The 19,937-nt window shown below is 36.6% G+C and overlaps 1 protein-coding gene and 1 non-coding gene across 2 annotated transcripts; one reads left to right on the top strand and one right to left on the bottom strand.

The window, feature by feature from the left end:
* Nucleotides 1-4,122: 4,122 nt before the first annotated feature.
* On the top strand, nt 4,123-4,195 carry TRNAQ-CUG (transfer RNA glutamine (anticodon CUG)). Its single transcript has one exon. It is a non-coding gene; the product is annotated as a tRNA-Gln (tRNA).
* Nucleotides 4,196-6,985: 2,790 nt separating this feature from the next.
* On the bottom strand, nt 6,986-7,586 carry LOC131620111 (uncharacterized). The gene is made up of 2 exons (XM_058891131.1): nt 7,326-7,586; nt 6,986-7,201 (listed from the first exon to the last, which is right to left on the bottom strand). The coding sequence occupies exons 1-2, from the start codon at nt 7,584-7,586 to the stop codon at nt 6,986-6,988; spliced, it is 477 nt and encodes a 158-aa protein (XP_058747114.1).
* Between the last annotated feature and the right edge of the window lie 12,351 nt (nt 7,587-19,937).

Here is a 19,937-nt window from a genome sequence, read left to right as displayed (position 1 = left end):
TGGGGAAATCGATTTCCTTCAGGCGAAATTCAAAAAAAAATAGAGAGGGAAGCTTGATTTGATTTTGGCACCTATTTTCTTTGACCATTTTTGTCATTTTACCAATTTTCCACCTCATCAAAATAATTCTCTTCATTAAACCCACTTAAACCCCATTTTACCATTTAATTGCCACTTTAATCACCAATTAAACACAAGCTAATTACCAAATGCAAAAAGACCAAACTACCACTACTCTTGCTCTCATCCTATAAATAGAGCTCACTACTCTCTCATTTCTCAAGCTTTGAGAGCCAAAAAACCCCTTGCAATTTCTCTCCTCATCCCTACCAAATTCACCAAAGCTCTTTGTTCTTTCATAAAGTTTGTGAGTCACATCTTGAACCTCACAAACTTTGAGCTAAACCACCATCTATTTCACTCTTTTTTCTTCAATTGTGGAGAGATCAAGATTTGTGTTGGTGATTCTTGAAGTAGATCTAAGTTTTGTTCAAGATTTGGTAATTTTCATCATCCTTTTTCATCTATCATAATGTGATTCTTTTGTGCTTGTGTGTGATGCATCTTTGATGCTATATTGGTGCTAATTGATAGTAATTTGATGGAAAATTCGTGCTGAAGTTGATGTGTGATCATAAGGTGTTTGTATATTTGTTCAAATCAAGTTTCATGCCTTTAAATGCTGTTTTTGCTGAAATTTACACTGAGGAAATCGATTTCCTTAAGGCTGAAATCGATTTCCTGCTGAACGTAACTTGCTTTTTTTTGAAAACTGCACTATGGAAATCGATTTCCCCCTGCATGAAATCGATTTCCAGCAGGCAGAATGTGGTTTTTTGCCTTTTTTGTGCTTGTTTTGGCTTCCTTCTTCCTACACTTCATTAATATCATTGGATCTAGGGTGTTGATAGGTTTGAAATGACCTAATCCACCAAAATGGATGAATGATATTAATGATAGTGTGAGTTGATTATATTTTGTGTTTTCATTCTTATTTTCATCCTATTTTTCTTTTGATCGATGAAAGTCTTAACATCTTAAGAATTCTATGGATTCTTGATGAAGACTAGATCAATTTGTTTTCATTCTTCTCTTTTCATCTTACTTCCTTTTGATCGATGAAAGTCTTAACATCTTAAGAATTCTATGGATTCTTGATAAAGACTAGATCAATTTGTTTTCATTCTTATCTTTTTCATCTTATTTTCTCTTGATCGATGAAAGTCTTGATATCTTGAGAATTCTATGGATTCTTGATAAAGGCTAGATCATTTATTCTTCTCCTTCTTATTTCTTTTGATTGATGATCTTGATACATGGAGAATTCTCCTACATTTGTCCCGACTCGATAAAAGATCAAATATGGAAGAGAATTGTATGCGGTGATTTAAGACTTGTGGAGGTATTTATCGTGTAGTCGCTATGATTTTTATCAAGCTTCTGATAAACCTCCATTGAATTTAAATCCGAGTACATCATTCACTCACCATCGATCTTCATTACTAACTTTGATAACATACTTGACAAGTTTCAAGATGGTTATCTTTAACATCTAACCACTAACTTTAATTTCCGCCATTTATTATACCGCTCTTTATATTTCTCGCTTTATCGCTTTATTTTATCATTACATCATATTTACATTCCGCCATTTTTCTCTTTGTCCATTTGGACGTTTATAATTCCGCTATTTTCTCTTTGTCCACTTGGACATATGTTTATGCTTCCGCTATTTTCCTTTTGTCCACTTGGACCATACTTTACTTTTATGCTAAAACACTAATAAATAACAAAAATCTAAAAAACTCTTAAGGTTCTCTTTGGACTATTGGTTACTATCCCTAGCATTTTGGAGATTCGGACTTATGGACCTAGTGCCTCTGGACTCTTATTCTGTTATTACTCTGCTGTTATTCTGTCTGTCTGGCATTGGATTGTTGTCTGTTTGTGTGTGCAGGTATTTCCTTGAAAGCCCTTGATGGTTAATTCCAAGGCATTGAGATAAGGATTTTACCCGAAAACAGCTGTTACTATGCCCGATTTTCGTCAGAATTTTAATGTGCCTAATGCAAAGTGGTGCTAAGATAATAAGTTCATCTGGATCCCCCAAGTGTTAATGTGTTGGTATTGATAATTCCAAAGGATGGGAAATCTACCTTGACTCATAATGTCAAGTGTTGGCTTCTTATTTCGGTTAGACCGTTTCTTTCCTTAGCTTTTATTTTACGCAATAGGATAGCCTCTTCATCTCCTCCCCTTCTTAAATTTTCAAAATCTTCTCCCTTTTTCAAAAAACTTCTTATGTTTGCAACCTTTTCAAAACCTCTTTCTAAAAAATATCTTTCGCCCTTAGTGGCTTTTCTTTAAAAGTTTAGACACCGTTAATTGTCGAAACGAGTGGTTATACCCCACGATTTTGAAATTGATTGATATAATGAGATCTTTTCCGTGTGAGAGAGTTAGTGGCATACTCGTCGATTTTATCCGAGTTGGAGCCCTTCTTTCATTAGCGATGCAAATAACTCGTTTGTTCTCATGCTCAAGATCAATGGCTGAGTATTTCTCTCCGACGACAATAAAGTGTTTATTCGTTTTTTAAAAATGTTTTCCCAAAAAAAGCGGAACTACATTAGCTCTGACTTCTCCATTGCACCGAGGAGGTATGTAGGCCCAAAGCTAAACGCTTTGCCGAGCTTATTTTAAAAATAAAACAAACCCTTTTTTAGCACACACACAACACAGATTTTCAAAAAGGTTCCCGTGGAGTACCACGGATATGAGGGGTGCTTTAAACCTTCCCCTCATATAATCAACACCCGTACCTGAGATCTCTTTCTTGTTTTAAAAACAAAACTTTGGGTTTTTCGTTCTTTTCCCTTTTCCTTTGAAAAAATAAAGCGCGGTGGCGATTTCAAACGAAATATTGATTCAAGTCAATCCCATGGCTTCGATATCAGATTTTCCCCGCTACAGTTTCCTTTTGTTGTATTTAATTAGAAAATATTGTAGTGTTGTGCCAACAACAATTACATTGTTGTGATCTCCCATACTGACATCTTCTGAAATTACATCAACAAAGTTACTTAAAGCCATACCTTGTTAGCTTCAAAATCAGCGATAAAACTCGATCCAGTCTTAATCTCATGAATTGCCAAAAACACAAATAAGAGATAATTTACAACTTCCCTGAAACATCACATAAATCATAAACGAAGTAAAGACATTGAAAACAACAACAAAATAAGGGATTAGGGTTTATCAATTTCATCTCTTTAAACATAAAGGAAAATAAACCATACCTAAATAATCTCCTTCTTCGTCAACGTCAATGAAAACTTAACACCGTTGTTACCATTCCTCAACAGAGACGACGACACTTTAGCTTCATATATAAAGAAAGAATGAAGGTCTTCTTCTATGGCAGTGGCTGAAAGCATGTAAACCGATTCACGGTTTGAAACCCTAAAATCCCAATCCAACAGATGCACCAACTTAAATCAATTCGAACATCATTCTTGTTTCGGTGTGATACCGAAATAACAGAAGAGATAGCAAAAGAGGTAGAGAAGGAAGAAGAACAGCTAAAAGAAGATGGATCAAGAGAGATAGAGAAAGAGAAAATGAGAGAAAGAAAGAGAGATAGTGAAAAAGGACGAGAGAGAAAGAGAAGATGCTGAATTTTTTGAATTAAAGTTGATTTTGAAAGAAGAGATAAGGTGATGTTTTGCAAAAAAGTAGTTGGTTTCTAATGATTCGTTCAATAATTACGGACAACATGGTGAAAGACTCAAAATGCCCCAAACTTGCAAACGTGGAGTATGTTAAGTCAAGGGCAATAAAAAGTTTTCCAAAACGTTAATTTTTGTTATATGATAGATATTAAGTTGATACAAAATTGATTTCACTCAAATATAAAAGTGGATATTAGTTACATTGTTAAATAGAAGTGTTAGTAACGACTTAAATGTTAAAAGGTTAGATAGATTTAAATATAAAAATATAATAAATTTGTATCTAGATATTATTAGTAATTTCAAGAGTTTTGTCAAAAATAAATTATTTACTTATTAAAGCCATAATGTTTAATTCTTTTGATAAATTATTTATTGTTGAAAATCAACAAGGTTCCTGGTCTAGCGGTTAGGACATTGGACTCTGAATCCAATAACCCGAGTTCAAGTCTCGGTGGAACCTTTTTGTCTTGCCAAACAGATGTCTTGTATTCAAAAGTCCCCCACAACATTATTACAATTCTTTTTTTAAAATATACTATAAAAATATTAAAAATGTATGTTGAAATTTAATTCTAAACTATTTATATTAATTCTTTTTAAAAATATGTTTTTATAATAAAATATTATTTAGAATATTTTAAATTATATTTCAATATATTTCCTAAAATTAAGTTTATAGAATTTTCTTATTGTTTAGTATGATAAGTTGAGATTATATTACTTTAAAAAAAAAGGGTTAAATATGTGTTTTAGTCCCTCTAAATATGGATTATTTTCCTTTTAGTCTTTAAAAAAATTCACTTCAAAGAATTATCCTTATATTTATCGTCCACATTTTTAGTTCATCTTTTGGTGACTGAGTGTAGACGTGGTAGTGATGATAGCATGGCAACTATGTTGTCATGGCGTGTCACGCCATTTAAGGTCAGCAATATTATTGTCTACAAAAAAAAATACAATAGCTTGTGGGGGTTGCAAACCTCCGTAAAATAAATGAAAATATTAAGAGAATTAATGTGAATATTAGTTGAAATTGTGAACCCTCATATTTGCAATCTTATTAAACTCAACATGCAAATAATACGTAGGCTTCACTGAATTCGACAAGGCTCGATACAAGCAAGAAGAAAGATGAATCGTCCACTAGCTTTGAGATTAGAAATGCTGAAGTTAAAACTATTCAAGAGCACTGCAAACTTTATAAGCGTAAGTTGTCAAATAGAACTTTTGTAGGGAAGTCTTTAGTATACAGACATGCAACTACTTCCTTCACTTCAAGCCAACCTCCACTCTCGAGAATAACACATCATGCACAATATTATGATTTTGCGCATTGTAGCATTTATCTCAATTTCAAGAACTAAAACTTTAGCTCATGTTTCTTCATGAGCTTCCTGCTAACGACATTATTAAGCATCTAAGTTTCAAACCAAAAGGATTAGAATTGTTGCATCCTTAAAATCTTAAAATAAAAAATGAAAGAAACTTTTTAAAGGTGGCTGGTTTTTTGTATGTGCTGGAACCAAACACTTGTTTTCTGATTGCAAATTGCAATGTCTTGAAAATCATCGTTAATACCAAATTGAATGTTGGTTTGAATTAATTAGAGAAATATTATACATGGTGGCTCAATGTTGTTTATCAGTAATATGTGGTGTTGGAATAGTAAAAGCTTTTCATAAAATTTACTATAATAGATACAAAGGTGGTTCCAACTTGTTAAATGATGGTTACAGTAAAAGAATTTGGTTAGGTGCTGATATAATTTAATCTTAGTAAAGTGATGGTTACATGTTAAACGATGTAGCATGCAAGTTCAAGAATTAATCACACAAAACCCCAAATCCCCCAACATGCAATTCCATTCCTAATAAGTTCTACCAAATTGGCTAAAGAACCCCACCTTTGATAAAAAAGAACCTAGATGATGGAGATTCTTGATCCTTCTATTTGATCCCTTTGAAATTTCCTCCTTATTTCCTTCAAGAACCACCATGTTTTTGACATGCAAGAGCACAATATGATCCAAGCATGCACTTTCTTCATTCTCACGCCACCTTTTCCTTCTCTCCTTTCCTATACCTTTTCTCTTATTTCTGAATTTGGAAGGAAGAGACTAAATGAAGGAATGGAGGTTTCTAGCTTACATAAGTCACATGAGCAAGGATCACAGCCCCTTTTCAGTTAGAGGAAACTCCAATTCATGCCACTTTTTTGACAATTTCTCATCCCACCCCATGACTCACTTACGCACCATCGAATTGACTAAATTGTCCTCGTTCTTCCGTAGATGCATCTCCGAAAGTATTTTTTTTTGTTTAACGTTGTTTTGTTCCGTAGATGCACATACGAAAGACCTCCGTAGATGCATATACGGAACTAAATCAAACTTAGAAAATCAGAACAACAACATTTGTAACGATAAAACATCCATACATTGATTAAATTCAACATTGATTAAAAGATACATCGAAATTTCTAACAGAAAATTAAAAAAAACTAAGAGATCTAAGAAATTACATTAGTTAAAACAATGTTATCTAATCCATGCATCATTAGAAAGGAATCAACGTCGCCTTCCACTTCATCCCACCAACGTTCCTTTTCTCCGGTCTCAGACGAGGTCCTTGTTCTAAGCCTCTGGATCCTTCTGATGACTTCGCCGGATTTGTACTCCTCCTCTAAAAAAGACATCAAAGTCTTCTTGAGTTGGTCGAAGAAATGAATGTTCCAAAATTTAACCAGCATAGGGGGTTTGACGGAAGAGAAAATAACATGCCGATCCCTTATGAGACAAACCGGTTCAGGATCGGGATGCTTAAATGATGTTTGCTTCCCTGAACATGGCCTTATGTGATCCATTTTTGTGTTTGTGTTTGTGTTTAGGGTTTGTGTTTGTGTTTGTGTTTGTGTTTGTGTGTAATAATTCAACCCTAGAAGCCCTAAATTTATAGGAGCCTTTGGTGATTATGGACCACACAATTTCTGTCACAGAATGTTCCGTATATATATCCACGGAAGGGTCATAAATTTCTCCGTTCCGTAGATGCATCTACGGTAAACACCCATAATTTTCAATATCAGACCTTTCTGTAGATACATCTACGGAAGTTTCCCTGTTAGTTTTTTTAACAGAACTCAATGCAGTAGCAGCATAAACATAAATACTTTGAAACACATAGACACGAACACATAAACACAAAAAAGGATTATATTGCAATGTTATAGAGTGCATGTATTACACATTGAAACTAGATAAATACATCAAAAGAACTGTCGCCGGCTAAATCTATTAGAGGTTCTAATCTTGACTTTTCGACATTTGATTCCTTTTCGATGTTGTTCAACCTTTCAAAATCGTGCATCCTATCCACAAAATGATCCGGCCACGTATCAGCAATTTCGGTATGATGAAGTGCCCATTCCAGTGACATAGATGGTATGGGACATCCCGGTTTCAAGTAAACCTACACAAAATGTTTCGATTTTGCGAGTCATCCAATACAAATAATACGATCATTTGGATTTGTAGGAGGCGCGGAGTGGAAAAAATGTTTCCGAAAAACCATATCGCGTCAAGTCAATGCATACCATGTCATATGCCCATGCAATAAGATGTCCCATTTCCGGGAATCTCATCCATTTTGAAGTATGTGCATAAGCGCCCAACCAAGGAACAAGATCTTCGTGAACCGATTCAAATATAGCTTCGTCTCCAAATACCCGCGTGTATGAGTCTTTATGGTTCATCAACTCTTCGATAAGTTCATGACAGACAAGCTTATGGTCATCCTCTCCCTTACCAAGCAAAGCCGATACGGCCCAGAATCCGCAATTACCGTCCCCCACCATATTGATGATCCGGACGATGTATTTATGCACAAAAACCAACATCTCGTCAATGAATGGAATTTTTGGAGCAATATGCACCTCTTCGATCGATGGAATTTTTGTGGCAATAGGTGTCAGAGTCGAAACTTTTTGAGCAATAGGTGTAGGAGGCGGTTTGCTAATGCGAGCTCATTTGTTTGAACTTCTTTGAGATTTAGGAGTAGGTGAGTCGGGAAAGAGTTTGTCGACGTGCTTGTGAATACAAGACTACACTCTAAGATGTTTTTGATTTATGGCAAACTCAAATGAGCATCCAAACAACAAGGAGGAATCGGAAAAGCAAAGCATTTAATCACTCATGAAAGCACAAGATGATCTACTATGCATAAAGGTCGACTCAACACAAGCTGAACAAGAAAAATGCAGAAAATCAGCAGTTAGGTCGACCTACTGTCAACCCAGGTCGACCTAAAATGAAGAAATCTTCATATCAGTCTGCTAGGTCGACCTACATAACAACTAGGTCGACCTAATCTGAGAAAATGTTCCCAGAACGCATCAGAAGAGGATTCTGGTCGACCTACTCCTTCAACAGGTCGACCTAACTGGGAGCAAACTTCAGCAAGCACTGCTAGGTCGACCTAACCCCTACAAGAGGTCGACCTAACTGATCAAGAAAGTTCAAAAATCAGTTTTTCTTGGTTCCAACTGTTATGCAATCATATATATGATGCAAGGGTAATTATTCAATGCAACACCAACGACTGAAAGATACACAAACGCTTCTCATCTTCGTTCTTCATCATCTCCAACACAATTACACATAATCATTCTTGCGTTGCGGGTTAGTGATGAGTTCGATAACGTCCATGGAACGGAATTGAAGATTCCTAGTGGGTGAAGGTTTGTGGGGTTTGTTGGTGAATAAAATCTGCGGGTTTTGTCCTCCACGACGGGTGGTTCTTGGGGGTTTTTATCAAGAAGCGTTCATTGAGGATTCGGCTGAGTGTAACGATTGAGGAACGGGGAGTTCAAGGAATCAAGACACTGCAGAAGGGAATCAAAGTGAAGCTCTTGGATAACCTTGATCTTGCTCAAGATTAAGGGGGAAGAAGATTCAAAGGATCGACATAATTGGTTTATCGTTTATCGCTTTGTTATCTTCTTTGTATATACTACTTTCAACATTAATGAAAGATTACCCAATTTCAATTTGGAATTGGGGGCAGACGTAGTCGTAGCGAGGACGATCGACGAACTGCCTAAACAAATATCGTGTTCTTGTCGCTTTTACTTTTTCATTTACATTCTGTTCATATTTGGTTATAATAGCAAATTGATCAACGATTCGAGTGTTAAGATTGTGAACTAAGAACGTTCATAAACATCACAATCCATCACACATTGAATTACCTTCAATTTGATCATTATCACCAAGTGTTTGTATATTTGTTTCTATCACTCTTACTGCATTGCAAACATTGTCCATCATACAAAAAGTTAATCTGATTTTCAATAAGAGAAACGCCTTGATTCTGCAACATATACTCTTATCATTCAATTCAAGTCCTTGACTGGTTTTTTAAATACATATATAATCGTTCCGATAGTGGTTCGGAATAGACGCGAGTCGATTCAGAATCACTTCCGCTGAAAAGTCGTTTAAATCCGTAAAACTGTGAACGATCTATTCACCCCCCCTCTAGATCCTAAGGCCAGCGTCTAACAAGTGGCATCAAGAGCTCTGGTTTATTCCGTGCTACGTGAAACACTTATTGGAAAGATGGCTTCCGGACCTAAAGGGGCTCATAATAGAGCTCCAGTTTTCAACGGCGAAAACTACGGCTATTGGAAGGATTGTATGTGTGTCCATATCAATGCAATTGATAGGAACATCTGGACAGCTATTGTCAATGGTCCATTTCAGATCACCATGACAAATGCAGCTGGTGCAGTTGTTCCAAAACCAGAAGATACTTGGAATGCTGAAGATGAAAAGAGATATGCATACGATTGGAAAGCGAGAAACATTCTAATCTCAGCTCTAGGAGTTGATGAATACTATCGCGTTTCCCATTGTAGATCAGCTAAAGCTATGTGGGACACATTGCAAGTTGCCCACGAGGGAACGGATGATGTCAAACTAGCTAGGATCAATACGTTAACTCAAGAGTTCGAACTCTTCCACATGGAAGATGGTGAATCCATCGAAAACATGCAGAAGAGATTCGTTCATCTGAAAAATCGATTAAATTCTCTTGATAGACCTGTTTCCAATGCAGTTGCTACTAACAAAATCTTAAGGTGTTTGAACAGGGAATGGCAACCCAAAGTTACAGCAATTAAGGAAGCAAATGATCTCAACACTTTAGACATTACCACCCTTTTTGGTAAACTAGAGGAACATGAACAGCATCTTAAATGCCTTGACATGCATGAGAAAAGGACAAAGAAAGAAAAGAACATGGAGAAAGAGGTAGAGAAGAAGTCAATAGCTCTAAAAGCTTCGAGCTCCAAGACCTCAAAACGAGAGCCAAAGGATAGTGACACAAGTGATGACGAAGACTCCGATGATGAGGAAATGGGACTGTTTGTGCGAAGATACAACAAATATCTAAAGAAAAATGGAGCAAAACATTCCGACAAAGGCTTGATCAACTATAGAAAGCAATCAAACATGTTCAAACAAGATGACGACAACAAAGGAAAGATCAAAGGTCTTTGCTTCAATTGTGGGAAAGCCGGTCACTACAAACCGGATTGTCCATACCTTAAGAAAGAAAAGGAGAAGAACCAAAGCAAAGGTCATAACAAATCTAAAAGAGCTTACATAGCATGGGAAAGTGATTCATCTAGTGAAAGCTCATCAAGCGATGAAGAAGAATCAGCAAACCTATGTTTCATGGCTCATCAAAACAAGAAAAAGAAAGCTGTAAGTCATCTTAAACCTGAACTCGTAGATAAGGTATCTCATTCTCAACTAAAACTTGCTTTTGAAGAATTACATAGAGATGCAATTAAAGCTTTCAAACTTTTGGCCTCAAATAAGAAAATATTTTCATATCTTGAATCAAAAGTTGAGAAAACCGAAAGGGATATGGAAGCTTTAAAACAATCTATGCTAGACATTCAAAAGGACAAAGTTGAAATAGATCCTACATCATGGTTTGGTTGTGAGACATGTCTCATTTGGCAAAAAGAAGTAAGAGATCTAAAAGCCAAGTTAGACAAGGCTCTACAACCAAAAGTGACTTTTGCGGTTGATCCAAATAAGTTCAAAAGATCGTATACTCCTTTATATAGCAAATACACTTTTGTACCAAAAGCATCAACTAGCAAAACTCCATATTCTCATCATATTACCTGTCATTATTGTTGCAAAAGGGACATACCATTGAAAAATGCAAATTTAGGAGAATTTTGGTTCCTAAAGGAGTATTTCAATGGTTGCCTAAGTGCAACAAATTGTGTACTCACCATCCAGGACCCAATGAAGATTGGGGACCTTCCACTCTAATTTAATTTCGCAGGAAATGTGTCTTGACATCGCCGAAAGGTGGTGGTTCCTTGACAGCTGGTGCTCAAGACACATAAAGGAAGACATACCACTCTTGGTATGTCATCTATGAAGAAAGATTGAAGAACCATACTTGGCAAAGGAAATGAGTATGGCAAACTGACAAGAAGACTCCACACAATGATGACAAAACACCTACATATTGAGAAAGCGGTAACATGTTTATTGTTCACTTCCAAAAATTTTATTGATGCTATAATATGCTATCAATTAACATGCTTATAGTGACTTCATGTGCTCTTATCTACTCTTCTCAAATACTTATGTATATGTGTTCATCATTTTCATTCATAACATACAATGGTTGTGCATTCAAGCAAATGACAAAACAAAAATACATCATATAGAAACATTTCTAAGGCATTTTCATCATTGAAGGAAACTTAGGTCGACCTACTCTGTATTTGAGTCGACCTACATAAGAAGCTTCTTTAGAAAAACTAAAAAGGTCCAGTTGCGTCGACCTACTCACAATTTAGGTCGACCTAATTTGGTCATTTGTTTTGTTACTTCTGTTAGGTCGACCCAACTTCTCTTTAGGTCGACCTACTGCGTTAATTTTTCCATATTTGGGTCTGTTAGGTCGACCCGACCCACTCTCATTCATTCAAAACATTCCATTCTTGCATTCCCTCTCATTCTCATCTCTTTTGGTACGGCTAACCCTAATTCCTCAAACTCAAAATTGTCCAAATATCATCCCTCTCTCACTCAAAGCATCTCCAACCATGCCTCCAAAATCAAGAAAAGGAAAGGAAATTGCTTCCAGTTCATCATCTCAACCGGTAAGTGCTCTTGTTCATCCTGATTGTAGAGAAAACTTTGAGAAGTGGCAGATGAAAAGAAAAATTGTTAAGCAATATACTTATGATCCAAATCTTGTCGAAAACATGCATATCCCTGATGTCGCTGCGTTTATTGAACATCAAAATATTCATCCCTTAGTGCAATGTGATACCCCGTACTGTGAAAATACCGTTAGGGCTTTCTATGCAGGATTTACGAAAGGGGACGGTTGTAATTTCCGTTTCAAAATGGGATCTAGGTCGCATGTTGTTGACAAACGGGTCTGGATTAGTATCTTTGGTCTGACAATCGTAGGTGATGAACTCCGTATGGTAGACGGGGATGTACCGGGAAACTATGATCATGAGGCCTACATGAAGTCAATCCTCAAAGACCCTTCCGTATTTGACAGATCAAATGAAACAATAACAGCCGGTCATTTGAAGCGAGATCCTAGGCTCTTGAATTGGGTAATCTCAAGAATCATTCGACCAAGGGCAGGAGGATATTCGAGAATTGAAAGGAATGAAGTGGTGCTCATGTATCTGCTGCAAAATAGAACGCGTTTACACTGGCCTCACTTCCTAGCTGCTAAGTTTCATGAGGTCAAATAGAAAACTACAGCCCTGTGTTATGGATCAATCATTCAAACAATTGTCAATCACTTTGGTATGCGACTTGATCACTTACACTACACTCGCATACATCAATCCCAAGAATTCTCACAAACCACCTTGACTCTTATGGGATATCATTGGAATCCTGTTAGGAAAACCTATTATCTCATTCAAAAAGGAACAGGGAAGGTTATCTACAACTATGATGATCCTACGGAGTTTGGAAACAATGTAGGAAATGAGGAAGAGGGAAACGATCAAGAAATAGCAAATGATGAGGATCAAACCATGGAAGACATAGCTCATGACACGGATCCAAATTGGCAATATGTTCCGTCTCAAGAGGAAGAAATTCCTTGGGGTTACACTGCTCCACCTCCTCCTGATCAATCCAACATAATATCTATGCTTGAAGCTATGCAACTTCAACAACAGCAGAACTTTGAAACTCAACAGCTTCAATTTCAAACAATGCAGCAGCTTCAACAAGATAGATATGAGGAACAACAACGTCAATACCAATCGTTGTACGGCTTGGTTCAGGAACAAAGGAACGATTTTGAGACGTTTGCATCCAACTCCGTATTGAGGCAGAATCAGTTTGAGGAAACGGCATTGCATCGCCATGCTAACATAAGCCAAAGCTTCAACACTCTTAACATGTCTGTGCTGGATTTGTTGGAACAGGTTGAAGAAGATCGACCTCATACATTTCAAAGAGGAAGAGGAAGAAGGGGCAGGCGTTAGGACATATTGTTTATCATATCATCATTTCATTGCATTTCATGTCATTAAGCTTTTTTTGTTAAAAACATTATATGATGTAGTACTCTCTGTTTTCTTTTATTAATCTCTTGAACTACTATGTATGGTGTTGGTTTTTCTTTAAAATATGTTTAGTTCTTATGATTTCACCATTTACATGTTATCTATCTCTATGACTACCGGTATTCTTTATTTCTCTTGTTACTCTCCTACTCTGTTTTCTTTGTTTCTCTTTTTGATGTTGTCAAAGGGGGAGATAGATACAATAGATGCTGAGTGTACGGGGGAGCTTTGTGGAGAGATTGCTTGGTTGAGAAATAGATGCTGGATGTACGGGGGAGCCTTGTTGAGTCTGTGTCACTTCCACCAAAGCTTTTGACTATTGGTTTGCCATCATCAAAAAGGGGGAGTATGTGAATACAAGACTACACTCTAAGGTGTCGTTTTCTTTTACCTCCCCGTTTCACTTGGGAGGACGGCACGCTAGACCCTTCACGCGAAATTTGGAAGGAGAATGCGCCCGTGGTGGGATGAATTTTATTTCAGTTCTTCCTACGATATCACACGAACTTTCTTATTTGTCCTACGAGTAGGAAAGGGGAAAAAAGATCTCAACTAAACCCTAGGAGTTTGCTAAGTGTGGGGATTTCACCTAGACTAGAAATTCTGGAGTCCGGGAGGTCGGTTATACATAGGGAAGTGTTTAAACACCCTACATATCTGTAGTACTCTACAGGAACCTTCTCTGTGTCATTGTGTTTGTGTTTATTGCTAATGATTGGGAAAGTTTCTCCTTTGTATTAGGAGAGAGAATTGAATTGATTTTAAAAGACAGACAGACAGACAAACTGACTATTTTTGGTATTTTATTAGCTCGCTGAGATTCCTTGTGAACCTCATGCCTACATATCCCTAGTGGAAGTCAGAGCTTAATGTAGTTCGGGGAACTAACTAGGGAAATTAATTGTTTTTGGTGCCTTGCTTGAAGCTCAAGGTTGAAGCTTGGAATTAAATCTCTGTTTACAGTAAAGAGACATGAAATTATCTCTACAGAGAGGTATTTGTACTATTCTACCACAAACATTTAAAGGAGTGACAGAATAACTGAATTCATTTCATTCAAGAGGGGGACCTTACTTGTGTATGTGCAAGTATACCAGTCAAATGCCTCTTAAATGAAAGAAAAATGCTCATCCAAATTAGGGAAAGTTACCACATGTCTGGGTTTTACTGCCAGCTCATGCCTTTCAAAATCCTAAATGGGAGACTTGATTAAAATTGAAATGAAATGTTTGTTTGTTTGAATGTGGTAGAGTAGTAAAAATATCTCTCTATGGAGATAAGCTATGTCTATCTACTGTATAAAAGATTTGACTTTAGCTGGCTTGTATGAGGCCCAAGCTTGAGGCTTTTTGATTGATTAATTAATATTATTGACTCTGGGAGATGGCTCCACTGGGGATTAATTACAGGGTATTTTTGTGTTCTGTACAAAGCCCAAAATTGAGGCTGACTCTACTTAGGGAGACTCTATTTATGTGCCTTGTACAAAGCCCAAGGTTGTGGCTGACTGTTGAGGATAATTGAATGACTCTATTTTATGTGCCTTGTACAAAGCCCAAGGTTGTGGCTAACTCTAGCTAGGGAAAACATTATTTTCTGCCTTGTACAAAGCCCAAGGTTGTGGCGGACTCTTAAATGAATTAAGTATGGATGACTATATGGGGAAAGATCCTAAGTTTTAGGAATCTTTGACACATGAAAGATATGGTTTATCTGCCTTGTACAAAGCCCAAGGTTGTGGCTACTGAGTGATGAAGAACTCACTGGGGAGACTCTATTATCTGCCTTGTACAATGCCCAAGGTTGAGGCTGACTCTTGACAGGGGAGTTTTATTGTTTGGGTGCCTTATATGAAGCCCAAGGTTGAGGCTAACTGTTTTTGTTGGTTTTGACTCTACTGAGGAGATTTTATTTATTAAAAGACTGTTTTTCTTTGGAAGCTAACCCTTTCCAGGGATTTTGACTCAGCTGGTGAATTTGTCTGTTAAAAGACTGACTTTATCATGTTTTTTGGAGGCTGACCCTTTCCAGGGGTTTTGACTCTTTTGGGGAAATTATCTCCTAAGAGAATGAAATTATTTATTAATTAATTTTGGAGGCTAACCCTTTCCAGGGGTTTTTATTAAAATGAATGATTTGGGTAGCACTCCATTAATTATTTAAAGGATGAAAGGATTGGCAGAAAGATTATCTAGTGGAGACTTCTTGTTTAAAGCCCAAGATGAAGGCTGACTCAATGCTGAGGATGACCAAACATGGATCCTAGACTCTGCTAAGGAAGATTGATGAAGATGAGGGTGACAGAGACTGTCCATGTCTCTCATTCCAAAAAGTGTACTCAATGCAAAATTGAGACAAACTTAGCTTGTTTAAAGTCTGGTTTAAATTGGAAGAAAACTCACCAGGGTAGGCTAAAAGGTGACTAAAGACCTGTTCCTATGTTTATAAGAAACCTGATGGGTCCTTGTATACAAGCTCAAGAGGAAGCTGGAAATGCTTTTAAGAAGCCTGTGGGTCCTTGTACAAAGCCCAAGAGGAGGCTAATCGAGGGTCCTTGTTATAGCACAAGAGAAAGCTATGTAGTTTTGAACTTATTTTGGCTCTAAGCAAATGGGTAAGAGGTTTCACCGGGAATAATTCCTCTTTGGGTGGATGTGTCCTATTTATTTGGATTCTAAAGTTTTTGCCAAGATGTTTCACCGGGAATAATTCATCTTGGGGGTTTGAACTACAGATCTCTAATTAGGAAAGAGCCTTCACCGGGAAGACATTCTCAATCCTAGGTCGTATTCCTATAATATATATATATATATATAGTTTAACTGTCCTAGGGTTTATACTCAAACGTAGTTCTAAACTAATATATATATGCACAGTTTATATTTGACAGTAATTTAAATAAAGACTGTAAATTGAAAGCTTGTAAAGCCTAACCTGGATGGAGTGGAGGCCATTGAAGAAGTATGTACAGAGCCTCAACAGTATTTTTATTGTTTTGTTGATAACAGTTGAATATATATGATAAACAATTAATGTTTTTTTTTTTGAAAACAGAAGAAATGAAGATGGACAAAGGTCACATAGGTATCTGAAGAGTTTCACCGGGAATAATGCCCTTCAAATACCAGAAGAATGTTTTGAAAACAGAAAGAAGATTTTGAAAATACAGTTTTGAAAACAAGCTAAGAAGAGAAGGTTTTTGGGACTTACACTCTATTAGAGGCCCAGTTTAAAAATGGTTTACTGTTTATGAAAACAGTTGAAAAGATACGGGGTTCTGTTGTTTGAAAACCTCGATCGTCTGTTTACTTTGAAGTTTGAACATAATTTGAATTTTTGACAAAAGTCAACTTAATTGAAGTACAGACAAAATCTATACCTAATTAAGACCTAAATGATTAGGGTTTTTAACACTAAAACACTTATAAAATATTAGGTTTTGAAACTTTAATGAAAACATATATTGAAATATATTTTAAAACACTTAAAACAACACTATTTTTAACGTAATCAAAACATATAAAATAAATAATATTTTTATGATTTTTTTGATTATTTATAAAATATATATATTAATCAATAAGTGCATAAAAAATGAATTAAAAAGGAGTTAATTTGATAGGTTAACTAATTGGTTAAAGTTGTGAAGAAATTAAGTGAAAAAGGTGATAAAAAAAATGGTTTTGTCACCTAGAGGGCTTGAACTCGCGCCCTCCAAGTCATTGGCCAAAACTCCCACCATCTGGGCTACGCGCGCAGTTTGTTATTCACACGCATCCAACATAATATATTTTAAAACAAACCAGAAGATTCAAATTTTGCGCGCGCCATGTTCATCTTCTTCCTCGAGCTTCAGATTTTCAAATTCCTAACTCTCTGGTTTCTCAACTAAATGGCATGATGTAAACATCAATCTCACTCGTTTTTGGACAAGGAACATGACTATGGGCTCAGAATTCATTTATTCTAAGTGTAACTAACGAATTTCATCATGAACACGAAGAACACATAAACCCTCTGAAAATGGAGGTCGTGAGGATGATGGAGAGCACCTGGGCTTGAATGAATGATCTCAATAGCTTCCCTGAGACTCAATGATGCTAACTGAATGCTTATTGCAACCTGAATCCTTCTGAATTGTTCTATGGACCTCCCTCGATTTCAGCTTCAAGTGAACATGGAGGGTGTTGATTCTTGAGTTACAGATGAGCTGCAGCCATCTGGTTAGCTTCACTATGACCTGAGGAGTGTGCCTGGATGATTGGCTTGCCTTGAAACCTTCTGAATCACTCCATGGACCTCCAACTGCAAATGCTCCAAAGTGAGAGCAACAATGGTGTTCCTCCACTTACAGAAGTGATCCAGGTGCTTGGACCACCTCAAATGACCTCCCTTGAGATGTTAGAATGTTCACTTCCCAAAGATAAGCTCTGGTTTGAAGAAATCGATTCTTCTTGCCAAAGAACTTTGAAAAACAATGAACAAGAGAAGAGAAAGAGAAAGCAAGTAATATGGTTGCTTTGGTGTGTTTTTGAATGAGGAATGCATCTGTATTTATAGGCAAATGGATCAGTATAGCTGCAGAGGAGTGAGCTTCCTTAGTGAAGTTGATTTGGTTTCTTAGCCATGAAGGAAATTTGCAAATATCTCTTATGCAATGATGAGAATTTTGATTCCATTTGATCAATCCCCTAGCCCTCGATTTTGCTTGATCTTAGGGGACAATTCTGAGCCAGAAATGAGCTCTAATTGGTTGGTGAGAAGATTCCTTGGGTGATTCATCAATTTGCCATAAATTCACAAATGTAATCATTACATAATCACATGTTCTTGTTTTTAGAATCTTCTTCAATTCTTATGGCATGGTGAAAATGAATGCATGGCATGTTTGCAGATGTATTATGGGTCATGTAGCATCTGCATTTGAGGTCATGTGCACAAAATTTCAAAGTTCCAAAATGATGCATGACCTATAATTTTACTTCATGAGGCCAACTTTGAACAAGCATAACTCTTAGCTCAAATTGAATTTTGAGAAGGTTGAACACAATTTGGAAAGCCCTAAACATCTACTTTAAATCATTAGTTTATGTCTTCTTCAGAATCCTTTGGGAAATTTGTGAAAAATGAGGCCAAAGTTGGAAGAAAACTAGGTTAAAACACTTAGAAAAATTTCTAAGTGTTTATGACCTAAACTTCAAAATTTCCAAAACTTCATAAATGGTTGATCTTTTGAAAAAAGTTCCCTTGTAAGATGTTGTTTTATTTGGCAAGATCTACAACTTTCATGTTGGAAGTTTTTTGAGTTGTGTAGGTGAAATTTTGAGATCTCACCATGCCTTCAAAAACCCTAATTCCCGACTTTTCGCTCCTTGATGAATTTCTTTGAATTTCTTTGGCCAAATGACTTTGACATCCATATATTGGTGATATTGATCTTTGAAAGTCATTTTTTGACCAAAAACCTTAAAAGTCAATGATGATCCTTCACAGTTGACTTTTTCCTGACAAAGTGAATTTTTGGGCCTTTGTGTAGAAACAAGATCTTCTCCTCAAATGAATGATGTAAATGGATTATATGGAGGTAGTAGAGATCCTTGAATCATGTCTTGAGTTTTGGATTCATGCCCTGATCAGAAGTCAACTATCTTGGTGAATTAGGTCAAAACCCTAATTTGTCGACCATGTGAAAGTAATGACTGTAGACTTTGAGCTGAAGTGTGATGTCCAGTAGACCTTGTAATATGAGTTATTTGAAGATGATTGATGTCTTTGAATGACCCTCTGAGGTTTTTTAGGGTTTCCCAAATGTGATCCCTGATTTTAGTCCTTGATAGGCTCAAAACCCTAGTCTGGTGACCTGAGTAAACCTGTACTCATATGACTGGATGTCTAATCAATCATAGATGAGAAAAGTGAAGTTTTTTGAACCCCATGATTGTATTAGAGACTAGTCTTTGTATTGATTGATCCTTTGCCTGAGCTTTCTTGTCTTTGAGCATCCTCGATTAGGTACCAGATGGAGAAATGACTGCTCTGGGTACTTGTCTTGACCTGATGAAAAATCCTGAAGATATGTCATCTCAGGGGGGTCAAAAATTAGGGTATGACAGATGCCCCTATTTAAGTTTCTTTTATCTGGAGGGAGAGAGATTGATATCTCGATCTCTCCTGCGTAAAAGAGACTTAAATATCAAAGAATGCCCGAATTTTGGGCGCTCCTGAGATGTTGTAATTGATAAAATCTTTGCATGATTTGATCCCGTTGTCGCACTTGGTGGGGGATGAGGAGACAAACTCCTGCAGGAATACTTGATGTGGATTCTGGTGAATGGATGGCAATGTAGGATGCGCAATCCATCTTCTTTAACTAAGTGTTGATACTTAGAAAAAGGTAAACAACCTCCCCCTTGTTTCGGATGTCCATATCTCGAAACTGGTCTTAGTTGTGTTTGGACAATATCTCAGATAAAGAGAAAATTTCCAAAGGTTTGTTCCCTCGTCAAACTTCTTACCAGCACTTGGAGGTAAGATACCATTTGGCGGTAATAAAGAAACTTCAAA

This window comes from Vicia villosa, linkage group LG7 (genome assembly GCF_029867415.1).
Source record: "Vicia villosa cultivar HV-30 ecotype Madison, WI linkage group LG7, Vvil1.0, whole genome shotgun sequence".
NCBI classification, from domain to species: Eukaryota; Viridiplantae; Streptophyta; class Magnoliopsida; order Fabales; family Fabaceae; genus Vicia; species Vicia villosa.
The sequence above is the reverse complement of the archived record's forward strand: the minus strand, read 5'-3'. Positions and strand labels throughout refer to the sequence as shown.

Bases quoted from the DNA above. Each gene is read 5' to 3' on its own strand.
- LOC131620111 (XM_058891131.1), bottom strand. From the start codon at position 7,586: ATGGTGGGGGACGGTAATTGCGGATTCTGGGCCGTATCGGCTTTGCTT. The intron at 7,202-7,325 runs GTATGCATTGAC...CATTTTGTGTAG, and splicing joins TTGCATGGGCATATGACATG to GTTTACTTGAAACCGGGATG.